Here is a 19,880-nt window from a genome sequence, read left to right as displayed (position 1 = left end):
AGGAGGTTTTGAGTAACAAAAAAGTAAAAGGCACTTTACTTAAAGGCACAGCTTATTTCACTTTCCTGGCTCCGTGCTTGGTAGCTGAGAGATGGCTTGCATTGCCTCCGGTTTCTAAAAGACCACAAGGAGTACCGCTATACGTTACAGGGCTCTAAGTTGGGAGCGTTATTCTCGGATTGATTCTGCTCCACGAAAGCAGTGATTGCTAAAAGCCGAGTGCCCACAGCAGCACGCACCTCGGCTGCCTTTCGCGTCCTCCCTTTCAGAGCATCCAGAGAAAGCTGGGAGCTCAGAACCTGGAGGGAATCCTGGACCGGCAACCTGACTCCGCTCGCTGCCGATTGGCCCGCGCCCCGAAGCCCGCCCCCGCGGCCGGGGCGGCCTTTGCACCAGGACCCGCCCCTCGGCCCTGGGAATCGCCGCCTGGCAGGCCGGCTGTGCCTGCCAGTCAGCCCGAGTGGCGGAGGCTCTCTGCTCGGAGCTCCGCCCCCTCCCCCCTAATTGATATTATTGGAGTGTGGAGCAAGCGGCCGGTCTGCAGTCGGAGACTTGCAGGCAGCAAACACGGTGCGAACGAACAGGAGGGGGAAAAAATAAAAAAAAAAGCTAAACGTGGAGCAGCCGGCCGGAGATCGAGCAGGAGAATCGATGCGAAAAGCGCAATAAAAAAGAACCCACTTCGGAGCAAACAGCATTTAAAAAGCTACGACTCAACTGAAACCTAAAATAAAACCTGCTCATGCACCATGGTTTTTCAAACTCGGCACCCTTCATGGATTATTTTATGCTACATCTGGCTGCTCCGCTTTGCACACACCGGGGAAGCGCAGGCTGCAAAGGAAGGTAAGGTGATGGGAAAGCAAAGTTTGTTCTGACTTATTTATTTAGCTGTCTACCTGCGTGAGCCGGCTCGTCCGCGGGGCTGCCGGCCGCGCCTCCGGCGCGGGGCGACCCTCCCCCGCCAGCTCCCCGCCCCCTCACCGCTCCGGCTGCTCCCGGCCGGCGAGCGGCAAGCGGGGCCACTCCGAACCGCCTTCAGCCCCTCGCCCGGGGCCGTCCGCCCGACGGGAGTGGGATTTCTGGCGCAGGCAGTCCGGAGGGCGTGAGCAGCAACGCAAAGCGGCGGGGTGGAGTGGGGTGGTGGGGGGGATGACCAGCGAGCTCATCCTCTAGGATCCCAGGCGGGTCAGATCTCTTCCTCTAGAGCTCTGCTCTTCCTCCTCTCGGTGCTCGCCTCCGGTGGGGTAAGCTGCGGCCGGAGTTAGTCGGGGACTGGGGAGTGCAGCTTCTAGCGTCCTGGACAGCCCGGCGGCGAGCGGCTGGTGTCCCGAGCATTCCCAGAGGGGCCGTGACTTGTGTGTGCTCCGAACGCTCGGGTTACTAATGAAGTGCTCACTGCGTCGGAGGAGGAGGCGCGGGCCTGCGGTTGGCGCTCGGCCGCCGGCGCGGAACAATAACGCCGCGGAGGTGAAGCGAGAGAGCGGTGCGCGCCCCGCGGCGGGGACGTCTCCATTCAGCGCGCGCGGCGCGCGGATCCTGGCGGCCGCGCGGACAGCCGGAGCCCATCTGGCTCGGCCGGGCCGGGAAGGCAGGGGACGGGCTGGGGCTGTGCAACTAACAAGATGCCGCCTGGGCGACTAGAAGTCCCCAGCATCTGCCCGACAGTTGAGTCGGAGCGGTCAGACCTTGCGAAGGACCTGGACCCTGAAGGCTAGTTCTGGATGAAGAGAGCAGGTTTCATTTGGGCGGCCAGATATGCCTGTATATGGTTATTTATTTATTTATTTATTTATTTATTTATTTTTCTTCTCCTTTGAACCACTGACAAGGTAAAATACCTTTCGGTGCCTGTAGTTGGAGCTGGGGAAAAATAAATCCTCTCAATGGAAATGTCTTGCTTCTTGAGCAATGTCACAATCTCCCTCCCCCCCTTCCCTGATCTTCCAGACTGTAAATCTAAGGTTGATTTCCCGATATTTAAAAGCAGAATACTAATAATTACTTGTCCCCGAAGTATGGAGAATGGAGGAATCCGTTATCAGATTTAGGTCATCGTGGCGATGCGGGGGGGTGGGAGGGGTTTGTGTTAGATACTGGTTCTTGCTTCGTCTATCCCTGAAAACTTAGTGATTTAGTGCTGCCTTTTTTTTTCATTCTTTTCGCTCACCCCTCTTCTTTCACTTAAACCACACCCCCCCACCCCAACGCCTTGTCCTACTTCTTGAGACAGCCTGACCTTCTGACCCCAGTTTCCACATCTGCAACCAGTGTTGACGCTGAACCCATTCACAGAAATTTTCAGAAAAAAAACCATGACTCTGGCTGTCGGTTACGCGTTAGCCTAGGAAGCGACGTCGGCCAGAAACACCCACCCATACACACACCAAAACGCACGTTTCTATTTGCACGACATTAGCGATTAGGAACATTCAGTCCTGGAACCTTGTACTGATTGCTCCGGAATAGCGGGACCTGAGGAAAAGTTTGCACCGCCGCGGCGAAGCCGGGCGCGCAAGCTCACGCAGACCCGGCAGGAGTTTGAGCTATAAATAACTGCATCACTAGGGGGAGAGGTTCCTGCAGCCAGAATGTCTCGCTCGCTTGCTTTTCTCTTCTGGGTGCAAGATACGTGAAGAGGATTCTGATTCTAGGAGGCTGAATTCTTTAAATGCAGAAGCGAGAGGTTTAAAAGGTGGGCGGGAGGGCGAGTGCGCCCCGCTTCTCAGTGGTGACGCTCCCAGCACGCAGCGGCGATCGAGAGCTGCGGTTGTGGGAGCGAGCAAGCCCCGAGGGGCGCCGCGGCACCCAGGGGCGAGCGCTAGGAGCCGCGTCGCGCAGGTGCCAGGCCTCCCCAGGGGTGCCTGAGGGTGGCTGGAGGAAGATGAGGGACCTCCTTCCTCCACTTTCCTCAAACATACTCTCTGGGGAGGTCAGTTCCCGCTACTGGGAGCGCATGTATAAGTCAGAGTCTGACGCTTGGAGGCGAAGTGCAGCTGCTGTTTTTCCTCTTCGTAAATGCCGCCGCCGCCGTCTCTCTCTCAGAGGAGACGCTTCCCGAAAGCCTCTCTCCTCCTCCCGGCTCCTTCTGGAGCTAGGGCGCCACCGGCTCCCTAGAGTGTCCAGGTCTGGCGGAGGCGTAATGGATGCTCGGCGCGGCGGGCGCGCCGGTCTGGCAGCCCCTGCCCCGCCCCACCCCGCCGGGGGCCCCGCCCCGGCCGCAGCCGCTGCCCGCGCGGCCGGTGGCTGGCTCGGCCCGGGCGCGCCCCGCGTCTTGCCCCTTGCTTTTACCCCCCGCGCGGCAGGGCGCGGAGTCCCCGAGCCCGGGCCTGGGCGCCCCACGTCCGGGTCAGCAGCCCGGCGACGCCTCCGTGGGCGTGAGGGGAGGATGGCTCTCTGTGCTCCGAGCTGGAAGGCAAAAGCGCGCACTTGCGAGTTTGTCCAGAGAGCGGACGACGCCGAGACACTGATCACTTTAGAGCTGCTTCTGTTTAAGCGCTCAGGGGCTGGATTCGGTTTTGTTTTTATTTGTTAGTTTGTTTCCCTCTTAACTTGTTTGCGGCCACCACCCCTCCGTGGTCCCCGGTCCCCACCGCAGGCTGTGCTGAGGGGTAACAGAACCGCAGTAAACAATCATCACATTGCTTGTTTCACTCTCCAGAATGACTCTCGAAGGTCACCTGGGTTTAAAATCCACTTGTCTCTTGTCAGTGCAGAAGACAAAAATAATAGTGATAATAAATCATCTCAAAAGGAACCCGGAGCCCGTGTTTGGTTGTGCTTCGTCCCTGTTGCTGAGGATAAAAACAAAATAAACTTTAAAAATCACTTTATATAAATTTACTAGTCCAACGATTTATTGATGTTTCAAGTGCGAAATACAACTGGGTATTTTGAAAGTGTGTTTTTCCCCCCCTTATCTGAAAGAGAGTCAAGTGTTTGTGACCGACGTTTGTGCTTTCATGGTCTTCCCAAGAGTCTTAAGTGTAAAACATTTTTGCAAAAAAGTATCTCTGTATCTTTCGGTTTTCAGTTGCAGAGAATAACCTTGACTAGAGTGAATGAGTTGAGCACATAGTCAATGTGTTCCTTTGTTTTCTTAGCGTAGCAAATTTCCATTACCTTTGAAATATACTTTTTTCCCCCTCTAGTGATTATTTAAAAGTTCATATAAGCATGTATTTTATTTTATTCTAAGTTTTAACATTTTGCTGAGGTTGATGTTAAGCACATTTACAAACCTGGAAATATATTCAGTATTATTTCTGAACAAATTGATACATTTGTTAAAATACTGTAGTCAGGAATATTTTTAAAGAGTAAAAACTCATAACTGAATCAGTTTGAGCAAAGAGTGAATGCGTTAGGAGGGTAATTGTCTTAAAAAGCAATAAACCATATTGAATTGGAAGTATGATATACATATATTAATATATAACATTTTAATACATTACTTTATGTTGCTACTACCAGGAGCATTTGTTTCTAATACATTACTTTATGTTGATACTACCAGGAGCACTTGTTTCACACATATAAATTTAAATGAGTTGTTTATGCTTTTTGATGATATGAAAGTGGAATACAACTGTTTTTAAAAGTCAAGTCAGGAATAAAGTCAATTCAGAGTTTAAATATACCATTTTGAGAATTAGCTAATGCTTTGAAATATTTGGAAATTAAAAAAAAAATAGAAATATTGAAAACAGATGTTTGACTAACCCAGAAATATATCTTGTGAATAATGGGCGATTTATTTTCCTCATGATGACATTGCTTGATACAGTTTCCTGTTATATTAATTTTGGCTTAAGAGAAGACACTGTGTGTGGAAAAGTTTTTGAAAAATAAACTCCAATTCTCCAAGGCACGAGGAAAAACTTTGGGCAAATATCACAAATTAGTGACTGACTGAGGGCTAATAAGGAATTACATTTTATTATGTCCATGTCAATATACTTGACAAAATATGGAGTGCTCAATGGTTTATAAAATTCTTTATAATATGTAATTACTATGAAATCAATATACCTCATATCATTTTTTTATCCTTACTTTCATGCTCCTTTTCAGTTTTTAGATTTGTTTTAATATTTTAATTGAAAAACCCCAAACGTAAAATGGTGTTGTAACATCTTTTCTCCCTAAGAAAGGGGGATATACTGGTATCAGGTGGGTATTCAGGTCATCATTCATTCACATAGATAACATTATAGATAATGTTATTTAGATTACATTATAGATAGATAACATTATAAATAGATAACATTATAAATCTTAGATCATAAGTGATAATTATATAAAAATTAGATTCACTTTAATAACTTCTACAAATTTGTTTAAATTTTTCATGTAACATTTGGAAATAAAACTTTCTTTTTCAGTACTACTGCTGGATTCTAAGGCACAACAAACAGAGTTGGAATGGATTTCTTCTCCACCCAATGGGGTAAGTGCATCTCCTCACAGAATACATATCACCATTTATTTGAGCAAGAAACACAACCTTCCCCTTCTCCCCCTGAATGGAATTATTCATGTTCTTCATATTTACACTGTTTTAATTCCAAGTATCTTGTTCAAAATTTTGTGGTATTACAATGAGACATTGAGTTCTTTCAGTAGGGAAGGTCTACTTAGTACTTGGGGAAATGGCTTAAAAAAAAATCTTATACCCATAATCTTTTGAGTTCTTATTGTGAGAGGAATTATATCTCAGTTTCCATGCTATAAATGCTAACTAATTACAGGGAACGTTTCTTTCACAAACTCACTTAAATCTCTTTAGTTGCTTTATACTTCTTAGTATAATCACTAGGTAGGTTGTATGTAGTTCTTTAAAACAGTATGTGATCTGTTTCTTCTTTTAAAAAGTTTTAGCATCATTCAAAATATACCTTAAAAGATAACTAAAACTGTTATATGCTCAATATTTTATGTTGAAATTTGGTGTAAAAATCCAAATTTTTATCATGTGCTCTCTGCTGTTATTAATCTGAAGTGATGGCAGAGAGTGTACATATTGTAGTAAAAATCTGCTATAACAAATATGAGGAAAAGATGTACAATAAAAATCTATGAAATTATAAGTAAACCCTAAAAATATTCTGACCTTTGCATTTCACATATCTGGAAAGGTATATTACTTACTTAAATTTAGCTCAACGTCTTTGTCTTTAGGTCTTATTTTAATTGTGAGAGAGAACACATACTTCATCCCTTATTGAAGGAAGAGGCTCTGAGAAATGAGAGTATGTAGCTCATTGTTACTTAAGTTGGTCTTTGGTACAGTAAGAAATCTGGAGTCAAAGAGCATGAAGTATAAGTGAGGATATAAAAAGTGTAACAGATTTTGCAAAGAGAAGAATGAAAGTCTAAAAGGGATTTTTGAGTATAAGAAGAACATAAAATCAACATGTCATGAACTGGAAGTCAGTTTAAGAATGCAAAATGTGAACACTGCCATTCTTAAAATATTCAGATTTTTCAGCAATTAATATTTGAGAGATTGTTTGAGATCATATTGCAGTTATCTGTATTGGTCAGATTAAAGTATGAAAAGTGACACATTTTACAGATTAAATATAAAAAGTGCACTGACTTTAAGGTAGGAATGTCATACTTTTCTTGTAACTGGAATAGTTTCCATGAGTAAAATAATACACATTATAGGAAGACATTCACAATAAAAAAGAAACACCTTTCTTACCAATGACAGATGTAGCACATTTTCTACCATCCATCAATTAAAACAAATAGAGATAGAAGATGGTTTTTATCTCTAAGGAGAAGTAAACTGATGTAGGATTGTAGTGATTATAGTATTTCATCAATGTAATATACAAAATGAAAAATTATGACTGTCTGTGTTCTCTTTGACTCAAATGGGCATTTTATCAGTCCAAAGTATCTTAACAGTTAACCCTACATATCTGTAGGAATCAATAGATAATATTAGGGAATGATGATTGACGATGTGTTTTATATATGAAATGGATTGGCTTGCATGTGATTAAATATCTAACAGGAAATAGTGTTATTAAAGTATGTTTCTAGAAAATACTTTCATGAGTATACCATAAAATTACAGTATCTGAACTAAGACTTCTTTCCCAGTGGTGTCATTTGTAGAAATGATTGTAGTCTCTTAGAAAAGAGAAAGAATAAAACAGGAGTTGTGTTAAATGCATTTGTGTAGTCTCACTATTTGCTATATATACAATAGTTGTCCTGAAATTTTCCCCTCTGGAATACATTTTTAAATAAAAATTAAAATTAACTTGGTTTCATAGGTCGTGAAATTGATTTTTCGTACATACAACAAAGTAATATGATTGTTCTTGAAGTTAGAAACAAGAAACATTGAGACATATATACTTTTATAATAATTAGCCTTGGTTTCTTCAAGCCGGGGAATTGTTAAAAAGAGCACATTTATCTTTGGAGCTTTTGATTTCTTGGTAGGTATCACTATTAGCGTCACTTCTTTTAATAATTTCGATCTAACTAAGAGACTAAAATCTACCCATCCAAATGGATGAATTTAGGTATATTTGGCTAAGTGCCATTTAGATAGATTATAAGCAGCTAACTGAAACAAAGGGAAACATGCAATCATTAATAGTCAGAAACTCAAGTTGTGTTGAGTAAAACCTGCACGTGATAGTGGGTTCTTTGCTGCATTTGAGGAGCTTTGATACATATAATAAGAATGTAGCAAATATATAATGTCATATAAGAAATTTCTGAATTACAGTATTTTGTTGTCAGTCATAGTTTTCTGAAAAACAGTTTTAACAGAAGATATTAATATTTTAGAGTATTTTAATAAATTGATTCTCTGATCAAGTTTTACAAATAAAATTCATTGCCGCATGCTTATTAGTTTGTTTTCCTATCTGCTTTACTTGAAACGATGGGTTAAAAAGTGTATTGCTGTGTGACTTTGGATTCGAATACTAACATATTTTCATATTTAGCATTGTATAGTGGGGAAATGATAACAGGTAGATGATGATTTCACTATTATGGTAGCCTAAATATAAAGTGGTAAGTTTTGTAAGAAAGGACATAATAAAACGGTCATTTTAGACTATTAAGACTGTTTTAAGTGCAAGGAATTTATTTGCTAACGGGCAAATAGATAGTATCATACATGGCTTACTAATCTTTAAATTGTTGCAAACTCTTCTAAACTCATTATTTTCCCTTTTTCATGAAAATATATATTTTCTGTAGTATATATTACATCAGCAGATGAATGGACATTTTTAAATGTGCTATTTTTCCTGTCATAAAGCCTATTACTGAAGTATGATCCAGCATGCTGATTTGCCATGTACATTTGATTGTCTATTGAAAGCAATTTATTTATAAAGATGAATCATGCTTTTTTAACTACTTATTTATAGTTGGGTGGCATATGTACAATATTACATATAACGCTGCAATAAATAAATAGCTATGTAAATGTTACTGCCTTATATCTCATTTTGAAAAGATTGTAGAAGATTTCACATTATGAATATCAACATGTTGTGGAATGCTTTTACATTTCAGAGCACTCTTGGCATTTTCTTCCCTGTGTTTTTAGGTACTCTAAGTTTAACATCAACACTTAAAATGTCAACTGAGTTCTCAAAAATTCTGCCATGTATCCATATGCATATGCATTAAATGGTAATTTAAGTAATTGTGTTGTGCGCTTAGTCTATAAAAATTATAATCTCAATGGAGACTACAGACATAAGCAAACACGTGAAAAAGAAACACTAATGCACCAGCAAGCAGATATTAAACAAAATGAAATATTTATTGTATGTGCAAACAACGCAAGCACCCTGAACGATGTTCAGCCACCGGATGAAGCTGAGCGGAGAGTCCTGTATTCTCAGGTTACAGTGTTTGCTAGGGCAAGAATCCACCTAACTCTTTCAAAGACCACCATTTGTGCTGTGCTAAAGGTTCCTGGTTTACTGTCAGAATAAACATGCTATTTTTATTATTATTATTATTTGCTGAATGACTGATAACCTTTTAAATGCATTTTACAGTGGGAGGAAATCAGCGGTTTGGACGAGAACTATACCCCGATCCGAACGTACCAGGTGTGCCAGGTCATGGAGCCCAACCAAAACAACTGGCTGCGGACTAACTGGATTTCGAAAGGCAATGCACAAAGGATTTTTGTAGAATTGAAATTTACCCTGAGGGATTGTAACAGTCTTCCTGGAGTACTGGGAACTTGCAAGGAAACCTTTAATTTGTACTATTATGAAACAGACTACGACACTGGCAGGAATATAAGAGAAAACCTCTATGTAAAAATAGACACCATTGCTGCAGATGAAAGTTTTACCCAGGGTGACCTTGGTGAAAGAAAGATGAAGCTTAACACTGAGGTGAGAGAGATTGGACCTTTGTCCAAAAAGGGATTCTATCTTGCCTTTCAGGATGTAGGGGCTTGCATAGCTTTGGTTTCTGTCAAAGTATACTACAAGAAGTGCTGGTCCATTATTGAGAATTTAGCTATCTTTCCAGATACAGTGACTGGTTCAGAATTTTCCTCTTTAGTCGAGGTTCGAGGGACATGTGTCAGCAGTGCAGAGGAAGAGGCGGAAAACTCCCCCAGGATGCACTGCAGTGCAGAAGGAGAATGGTTAGTGCCCATTGGAAAGTGTATCTGCAAAGCAGGCTACCAGCAGAAAGGGGACACTTGTGAACGTAAGTAATATGTGTTATTAAAATTCCACTTTGCCTTTTGTTCTATTTCAATATCAGAGCTTGTGAGTGATAATAGTTATGTAAACAAGTGAGTTTGCGCCACACCAGCCTTCCGATTCAGCAGATCTTAAGCAAAGTCACTACTGAACTATCAGTGATTTCCCCACAGTGATAGTTGCACTAATGGTATGCAATAAATATTGGCAATAATAGCATTTGTTGCTAAGATTTAATTTGCCCTATGCTTGACCTAGAAATCAACAGTTGCACGTTGGTCTATGAGATTTAAGAGAGGAGACTGAGCAGAATGAGGTGTGATATTAATCAGGATTCAGTGATAGGGTATTGCTCCTATTTTGAAATCTGTATTGTCCGAACTTGTGAGTAGCAGAAGAAAGGACGTTAAGGGGGCTGCTAACAAGACCTCTACTGGCAGGGCACCTACAAATACATTTCTAAACTTTCAGAATATTTTTTTTATAAGTACTAAAATTTTGATACAAAAATCATCAAATTTCACTTGATAAATCTCCGAGGTTACTTCTGCCAAAGCCGTGTTTCTTTTTTGGACTAAATAATAAAGCGAGTAGTTTCCTGATAAGTCATGTTATAGTGGACCACATTTTTGTGGAAGTGGGCCAAAGTAAAGCTGTAGTTATTGTAATACCTCAGTTGGATGTTTTCTATGTTTTGAAACAATAACAGCATACAAATTAGTGAACCTTTTCCTTTGTTTTGTAAAACTGGATTTTCTCTTCTTTAGTATTTTGTAGTCATCATAATTGGCCAGTATTTTTCTACTTAAAACTATGTCACATGGACCTTCAAAATTGACAGATACTTTTCCGTTTGTGGATATCCTAAATATATTCTATAGTAATGTTATATTATTTATGTATCTTTTAATTTATAAATTAGAAAACATAGTGCATACCCAGAAATAAATTTCTATATATTCTTTATACTTCAAAGCCAACAACATAATTTTCATAATTGAAAATCCTAGTTAATTTAGAGGGGACTAGATCTAACAGTAGTAACTTGCTATGTGCAGGCACTCTTCTATGTGCTTTGTATACACTAGTTCATTTAATGAGGTAGATTTCACTATCATGTCTGTTTTACAGAAAAAACAAAATGGCACTATCAAGGGTAAATTGCTTGTTTGTTAGATACTTTAGGAGGTAGTATCTGTCTTAGCTTAGAATCAAATTCAAGGCATTCTGATTCCAGAGCCTAAGCTTTTAGCGACAATATTGACCTGGCTTCTAACACAAACCAAGGAGAATCCTCGCAAATATTCTGTTTCATTGCTGAACTCAGATGTCTTGCTCTTAATAATTTGGTATATAAATTATATTATTTCCCCATAAAATTCTCATGCTAATAGAATAATTAAAGAAATATAGTTTAAAAAAATATTTAGATCTGTGCTGTCCAGTACAGCCACACATGACTTTCAGGGTCTAAAAAATGGCTATTCTAAATTGAAATGTGCTATAAGTATAAAGTGCACCCTGGCTTTCACAGGCTTAGTATAAAAAAATAAAAAGAATGTAACATATCATTAGTAATTTTTTATGTTGCTTACATATTAAAAGAATCATACTTTAGATATACTGGGTTAAATAAAGTGCAATATTAAAATTAATTTTAATTGTTTCTTTTTTACTTTTTTTAATGTGACTACTAGAAATTAAAAAAATTCATACGTAGTTCGCATTATATTTCCTTTGGACACAATATTTAGATGGAGTAACTGAGGAAATATATTTTTCTATCCTGATTGAAGAGTTAAATACTTAATCACTAGCATGTAAAACACCAAGGTCCCCAGCACTCAATTATCATCCATGATCTAGCTGATATTGTGAGGTGAACTCAAGGCAAAACAAACAGATGCTATAGGTTCAGGTCCTATAGATCAGTTTAGCAACTTCCTTTGATACCCTCCTGAAGGAGTCAAAAGTGTCTTATGATCTGTCCTCTTTCCCTATCCCTTACACTGGTAGAATTTCTTATTGAGGAGATCATTCTACAGGTTCCATACATGTGGGAATCAAAAACTGATGAGGATTCGTCAGTACTAGTAGGTGGAATGCTAACCACTGGGAAATTATAGAAATATTGCTAGTAAACTAATCAATTCAGTGAAAGGCAGTGTTCTTATCGACTGGAAGTTAACAACAATTACTTAAAAATAACTTTAATAAGAAAATTTAAGATTATTGTAGTTTAGCTGTAAAAGCAGCCACTTTGAGTAGTTATACAGATTATGATGGATGTGAAAGTGGAATATAAACTTTTGCGCAATTAAAAATGGGAAACATAATAGAACAGGAATATATGTATAAATGCCCAATTAAATTTGTCTAGGAAAAATCTAGGAAACAACATTATAGTTCTGCTCTTTTAAGGCTTAAAGATTTTTAGAGAAAATTATTGTATTTTTTGAATCATTTTGTGTAATTTAACTCAAATGATTTCTGCATGCATTTATTTGTGAAAAACAAACAGGAACTGTTTGATTTCTATACTTAAGAATATAGGATTTAGTAAGAAAAGGAGTCTTTAACTCCAATAAAGACATTTACCATGACGAAAACACTTCCAATTTCTTCCAAACCGGCAAAATAATATCATTAAATGTGGTACTATTAAAATTATTCATATTTATTTATTTTGGTTTCAAGAATTGGAGCCACATTTGAGTACCAAAATCATTGTCACCTGCAAACCACACTAAGGTAATTGAAATAAAGTAAAATTACTTCACTGTCATCTACATTAATCGTGCATTGGAATAGGTGGAATTAGGTATTAAAATGAAGAGTTCATTAAAAAAAATGTGATTAGTTAAGATGCCTCCTTATGGTTCAGTTGAAAGTGTATGTGCGCACCGTTGTGAGTCAAGTAAATTGTTTATCACGTAGCTTTCTTAATTTTTAACCTTGGTGATGTTGACAAAGGAATTAAAGACCTTATACTTAACTATGCCACTATGTTCATTTGCAAAAACACTTCCCTTCTTGGCATAATTCCAGTGCATTGCTGTGAGAGTACTTGCCGCTGGACTCAATCCAGGCCTGCCTTTATAGTATTTCTCCTGTTTCCTTTCAGTGATCCTGTTAAGAGTTTGGAAACAAATTCCAGTTCCATATTGAGAAAAACTGAAGTGTTTGGGAGAGGATGCTAGTGGGTCCCTAGCCAAATGAGGGTAGTTAGCCACTTAAAGGCAAGTTTATCAAGGCACTTGGTAGAGTGGAAGTCCATGGTGATATTTGTTAGAGTATAATTTGCAGTACGAACAACTGTGAAAACTGATCACAGTTTGGATCTGTTGATGTAGAGCTTTTTTTTCTTCTTCATGATTTTGAAAAAAAGAACTCTATTTTGGGAACCACTTGTTTCTCAATCATACTAATATATGGAAATCTCCTAATTCTTTGTGATAATGTTATTATGAAGACATCTCTTCAGTTGGTCAGCAAGCTTTTATTGTCAAAAAATCATTTAAAAGAAATTTACCATGACTTGTCACAACCTCTATGCAAACTAGAAGATTATATTATATTTTACATATATAAATATATTCAGAAGACTAATAAATTACATTCTGAAACATATTTTGAAATTTTTGGAACTTTTGTATAATTTGATTTCATTTAAAAAGTAGAACAGTATTTGTCAAAGTGTGGAGTGTAGTATTATAACTTGGATTTGTATGGGCGATGGGCAGTTTACAATGAACAATCATGTTCATTTTGCTGTTTAGCTCTTATCACATTACTGAGTGGTGGAAAGTATTATTTTTTCTCTCTTTTAACATATGAAGGAACTGAAATTCAGGGATATTACTATGTGAGAAAATTGGGTAACAATCCAGTATCCTGTTTATCAGTTCAAGGCTTTTTTTTTTCCGCTATACCATGCTGCATACTAAAAATTTGTCCTGGGATTCAGCCAGTGGATTTTAGTTACTAAAGAAATGGTAGAACTATTCTAAGTAAGGTGACCATATGTCTAGTTTGCCCGGGATGATTGTTCTATTAACACTGCTTCTCTTTTGCTTTCAAAAGTGTGATGAAATGATAAACTCTGATAAACTACACGGTCACCCTAATTGTAAAAAATCAATGGATGTAATGCAGTTTACAGGCACCTATATCAGATCATAGAGATGTGATCTACTTGCATTATTTTTATATTGCTTAATTTTGATTTTCTAAATTAACCCAAAAATTTAAGCACTGCCTTTAATGATTCTAATGGAAAGGGGAATTCAAATAATTGTAGATTTCTAATTTTTATTATAGGGAATTTCCCTCATAGTTACTTCTTGGTATTTTATATTAATACGTTGACAGGTGTGTCATTATTTTATGAATGTATAATTTATGGGCATATAACATATATCATTGAATAAATTAAAACATTTATTCAATTTGTAAGCATTGGTAATATTAAAATCTGTGTGTGTTGATTATATTTTTGAAATCCATGTGTTTTTTCCACAGAAAAGTAGCATGTAATTTGTGCCATCCCTTTTCATGATAACAAATGAGGCTTTGTAATATATTGTGTTTATCATCAAATATATACAGAAAAGTGAGATACACTACAGGGTTAATAGCTCAGATGTAGAGTCACAGAGTTTTCAAATTCTGGCTCTACAACATACCAGGTGTGTAAACTAGGACAACCTCTGTAAGCCTTAATTTCCTTAAGTATAAAATGGGGCTAATAAAAATAGTTCCTCCTGCATAGAGTTCTTGTTAGAATTGAATGAAATAATGCACGTAAAAACCCTAAGAATAGTATCTGGGACACAGCAAATAATCAATGAATGCTTGCTATTATCTTGTTATTAATAATGCAACAAGGTGTTTGCTAAGTAAAGAAATCTCATGGCAATGAGTGAATGAGAATAGATCTCACAGGCCACAAGTAGTTAAATATCCTTTAAGCCAGTAATCTCATGCCTGGTAATTTACTGAAGGAGATATTTCAGTGAAAGAAAAGAATCTTTTACATAACCTCTTCTTCCTCCAGCCATGTATATGATTTGAAATTAGAAATAACCTAAATGTCCAAAGTTAAGTGCATCACCTTGATTGAACTTAGTTCTTAAAATATCAGCAATGTGATGTAGGAATTTTAAATTACTCTCTATTAATAATTTTGAGTGAAAAATAAAGAGTAAAATTTTGTAGACACTGACATTTAGAATATGCAAGATATGCATAGGGTAAAAAATAGATACAAGCATAAATAGCATAATCAATGTGTCAGATTGGTGGGCTCCTGGGTGATCTTTTGTTTTCTGCATTTTTAAATTATTTGGCACATTAACTTTTTTTTTTTAACAGTTTTAAGTTATGTGTAACCTGGTATTTCATACAACAATACTTTGAATTGTGTCTTGAATATATGAGTTTTTTTTTTTTAACGTTTATTTATTTTTGAGACAGAGAGAGACAAAGCATGAACGGGGGAGGGACAGAGAGAGAGGGAGACACAGAATTGGAAGCAGGCTCCAGGCTCTGAGCCATCAGCCCAGAGCCCGACGCGGGGCTCGAACTCCCAGACCGTGAGATCGTGACCTGAGCTGAAGTCGGACGCTTAACCGACTGAGCCACCCAGGCGCCCCGAATATATGGGTTTTTAAATTAAATTAGCATCTGTGTAAAATACAGGGCTCAGGTGATAGAGCAGTAGTAAATAGAAGACATAGTTTAAATAATTTAAAGGGTATATTCAAGGCATTCAACAAAAACAGGTAATAGATTTTGTTTGCTTTCTAGTTAATAGATGGCAAGAGCTTTTTTCAAGTGTTTCACATGTATTAATCCATTTAGTTTCAGAGAAAGATTTACTAACTTATTTAATCCAGTAGGTAGGCACTGTTATCACCCTGTTTAAAGGACAAAAAATACTCCTACTGAAGTATTACATTATATACCTACGCTAAATTATGTATATAAGATGCATATATATACAAGATACATATATGTATGGTTACATATACATATGATATATACATGCAAACACACACACACACACACACACACACACACACACACACACTTTTATGTAAGGAAACTAAAGCACAGGGAGAAGTGGTTTAAGTATCCATAACCTCAGAGTTGTAGCCTGCTGTTGACCAAGGTGGTCTGGTTCTGGAATCCTTGCCCCTCACCAGTATAGTCCCTACCTCTTTACAGATGGGCAGTTAATCTATCACAAAGTCTTTTTATAAAAATAAACATTCTTCCAGGATATTGAAAGGTGCTACAAATCTGAACATTTTCTTTTGTTTATAATTTCAAGATATTTAATATCTCTGTCTTTCCCAGTACACTAAATATATCATCTGCTTTGCCAATATCTTTTGTGTCCCGGTTCTTTTTTTTTTTTTTATGTGGCAGACAGGATGCACGTTTGTCAAGCACAACATAGATAGTATTACTTTATTAATCAGAAAATTTCAGGCTTCTTATTACCAATAAAAAATTCCCTGTTTCCTATCCTGGCATTTAAGTCCTCCAACTTGACCCTAATCTTCTTTTTTAACATTTGCTCTCATATTTATTGTACTTAAAGCCCCTGTTCCCCTGCCTGGAACTGGTCTGTCATTCTACAGATATTTTTATGATGCCCTATTATTTTAACATTTGGCCCCAAATAAACAGGAAAAAAAGTAAACTATCATGGCCTCTCACAATTACCTATTGTATCTCAATCCTGCACATTCCCGACTTCTTCAATGACCTCTGTCTCCCAAATTCTGATAGAGTTACTGGTAGTGACACTCTCCTGGGACTTACCTTGACTTCCTTCTTCTACCTGCAGTGCCACCTTCCTGTCTCAGCTCCTTGAAATTTTGCCTCTCCTTACAATTGCAAATTAAATGACTTATTCCCTGTTTGATCATCTCTTCTTGTGGATACTTATAAGAACTTTGCCCATTCCCTATGGGAATCATCATACGCAATCTGATTTTAATCCTTATTTGAAATTCCTTTTACAGCTTCTGAGCTTCTTAACAACCAAAACTTACTTAGCGTTTTCTACTACTGACCATAGTACCCAACTAGCTCAGTTCTTGTATCACCTTAGTCTTCCAATAAATGTCTGTCACCTTTCTTAAAGACTTAATCATACACTGCCCACTGCCAAGACATATAGTTGTTGTTGTTGTTTATTTCATATTCATGTCACTATTTAATTTCTTGTTGTATATGGCTAGCCCCTATGATTAGCCTTAAGTCCTACGAGTATGGAGGACTCTTTGTTATATTTTGTTCTCATAGCATATAGCAAGATGGTATGCTAATAATTAGAAAACCTGAACAGAAGTCTGCTCCAGATATGGAATTTATTTCTCTGAAAATAATATATAACTATTTACATTTATTCATTGTCCTATTCCCATTCTCTCTTTGTCACTTTGTGTGTCTTTCAGTTTCTGTTTCCCTCCTCTAATGAAATGAAAGCCATTTCACCCTTGTTACTAATATCTATGTCTTGAGAAAGAGAGAATTCTATGAGCCTGGTAACATTTTCTAAAGTAAGAAGGTCTTGGGGTGCCTGGCTGGCTCAGTGGAAGAGTGTGCAACTCATGATCTTGGAGTTGTGATTTCAAGCCCCACATTTGCTGTAGAGATTACTAAAGAAAATAAATAGTCTTTAAAAAAATAAAATAAGGTCTTTTTTTTTTAAATGTTTTTACTTATTTTTGAAGGAGAGAGAGACAGAGTATGAGTGGGGGAGGGGCAGAGGGAGAGGGAGACACAGAATGGGAAGCAGGCTCCGGGCTCTGAGCTGTCGGCACAGAGCCGGACGCGGGGCTTGAACCCATGAACTGTGAGATCATGACCTGAGCCGAAGTCGGATGCTCAACCGACTGAGCCACCCAGGTGCCCCTAAAATAAGAAGGTCTTGAAGTATATTTATGTTTATATTATATGGGAAAGTGACTTTTGTTATAAGATTATTTTTCTTCCAAATTATATATTTAAATACTATCTTACATTACAAAACCAAACCAAATAATAGAAACCTGAGACATCCATCCTTAAGCTAGTATTATACTGTATTCTATAAATCAGAAATTACATAAATTCAGTGTCATATCCAAATATATTTCTATTTGAGTTATAACTACATTACAATTTTTTTATACTCTTCAATTATTCACTGTCAGAAGCTTGTACTGCTTGTTTAAGGCATTTTTTGAATAGGTTAACGTGCATAGATCTGGAATGAATGCCATCTCTTTGCTCCTCTCCCACAGGGCCTTTTTATAGAGTAGCTACTGTTACTAGTTTCTTCCGTCCTTTACAGAGATATTTGCTCATAATTCTTTAAAGATATGGAAAAATATCATTATCATAGTTAAATTAGAGTCATATTGCAATTTCTTACTAGGACTTTGTAGACTTCACTTAAAATTATACCGCTTTTTACTCGTCTTCAGTCATCTTTGTATGTGCCCACTGTGCATTGAACATGGTAAGTATTCAATAAATAAAGGACAGGCAGAAGGAAGATGTGAAGTGAGGAAAAAATAAGGAAGGAAGGAAATCTGAAATTAATGTACAGGATTTATCTTGTTATGATTGATATGACTTCAGAACATTTCTAATTGTCCTAACTTTGGCAAGTATATGGTTAATCTTTTATATTTCCAGTGGAAGCTTAAATAATTGGCATTAATTTCTGGCAGGCAGTATCATAATACAAATCAATGATACCTGAAAATTTTGAATTTGATTTTATTTATGTATCCAATTTCTAGCCATTTCCTCTAAGATTATTGTCCCTATAATTATAATCTACAAGCTGTCTTATTTATGATGATATTGTGCATATTCACAATATTATTTTGTGCAACTAACAATATTATTTTCATGGGAGAAATTTGACCTAGCTGTATATTTGATGTTTTCCTCTATGTGTATAAAAATCTGATGCATGGATCAGAGAGGAAAATCTTAGAAAGCCTCTTTATTCTAATTTTCCTCATATTGAAGAGAAGTTAAGCTATCCCATCCTCTGCAAAACATGCTACAAATTTAGTTTATGGAAGCATGTCTTTATTAGGGTATTCATGCAATGTTATGTGAAAATAGAAGGTTACATGCATATATAATTTGAGGTTTTAAAAAATTTGGTAGCAAAAGCAAAGCTTTTAGTTTAGGTCAAGTTAATTAATTATGCACATTACTTTTTGCTTTCTATCTGTGATGTCAACTTTGTTAAAAGCTATAGAATCTGTGCTATAGAATATATACGTCATGGTATTTTTTCCATATAACAGCATTTCATGAGAACACAGAATAATGCATACCTCAGTTGAAATAAATGTGTATTATTTCTCTCAAATTCTGTGGTCTTACAGAAGGTTTATTATTTAGTTTACTTTGTTTAGTCTGGGGTCAATGAATAACATAGAAAACCAGAGAAAATGCATTCTGGAATATAGGAGGTTAGAATTTTTTTTCATGGTTACATTTTTTTTTTTGTGCTGTGGATTTTGAGCATTTACATTTCAAATGAAAAAATTACTTTTGATGATGATATTATCTCCTGCTTCTAATAGAAAATCAGGAGGCTTTGAAAGGACACATACTGTGTTTTATATTTTGTTTCATGTTTTACCCAACTAATACCTAGTTTAGCTTCTCACCTGTGGTGATATTAGCCTCTGACCTTCACTGAGGCCATTAACACTAAATTACAGCCTTTTATAGAAAACCGAGATTTGGAGAAGGGAGCTCCATGATACTTTTATTAATAAAATACAATATCAATCAGATATAATAATTACCTACATATCTTGCATTTATCATTTATCAAAATTGTTTAACAATCTGTTGTTAGTGTTACCTACTCTACTTTTTAAGAATATTCTTTCTGCAAAAGAGGGATTAAGGGTGGGGATGGCTTAGGTGTGGAGGGGTAGGATATATCTAAATCACCAGATATAATAAAAGTTTATTCTGAGAAAAATAAACTGAATATTAGTGACTTTACTATACTACTCTGTATTTTCCAGTGGATTTATGTGTTCTATGTTTATTTAGTAGTTTGTTTTTATTAGCTAAACTAGTTCCCATGTAGACAATGACATCTAATGGCATTAACTTACCTAA

The 19,880-nt window shown here is 37.5% G+C and overlaps 1 protein-coding gene across 6 annotated transcripts in view; it reads left to right on the top strand.

The window, feature by feature from the left end:
• The first annotated feature begins 498 nt into the window (after positions 1–498).
• EPHA7 (EPH receptor A7) overlaps positions 499–19,880 on the top strand; it is a 171,927-nt gene continuing 152,545 nt past the window's right edge. For 3 of the 6 annotated variants that reach the window (XM_045057855.1, XM_011282457.4, XM_045057858.1), the window contains exons 1-3: positions 502–846; positions 5,385–5,449; positions 9,054–9,723. In XM_045057855.1, the coding sequence (XP_044913790.1) occupies positions 750–846; positions 5,385–5,449; positions 9,054–9,723 (832 nt within the window). In that variant the 5' untranslated portion in view covers positions 502–749. Of the gene's footprint in view, positions 847–5,384; positions 5,450–9,053; positions 9,724–19,880 lie in introns of all 6 variants that reach the window. The other 3 variants (XM_045057857.1, XM_045057856.1, XM_045057859.1) reach the window with 2 other exon arrangements.

Source organism: Felis catus, chromosome B2 (assembly GCF_018350175.1).
Source record: "Felis catus isolate Fca126 chromosome B2, F.catus_Fca126_mat1.0, whole genome shotgun sequence".
Lineage (NCBI taxonomy): Eukaryota > Metazoa > Chordata > Mammalia > Carnivora > Felidae > Felis > Felis catus.
This window is presented reverse-complemented; position numbering and strand designations above follow the sequence as displayed.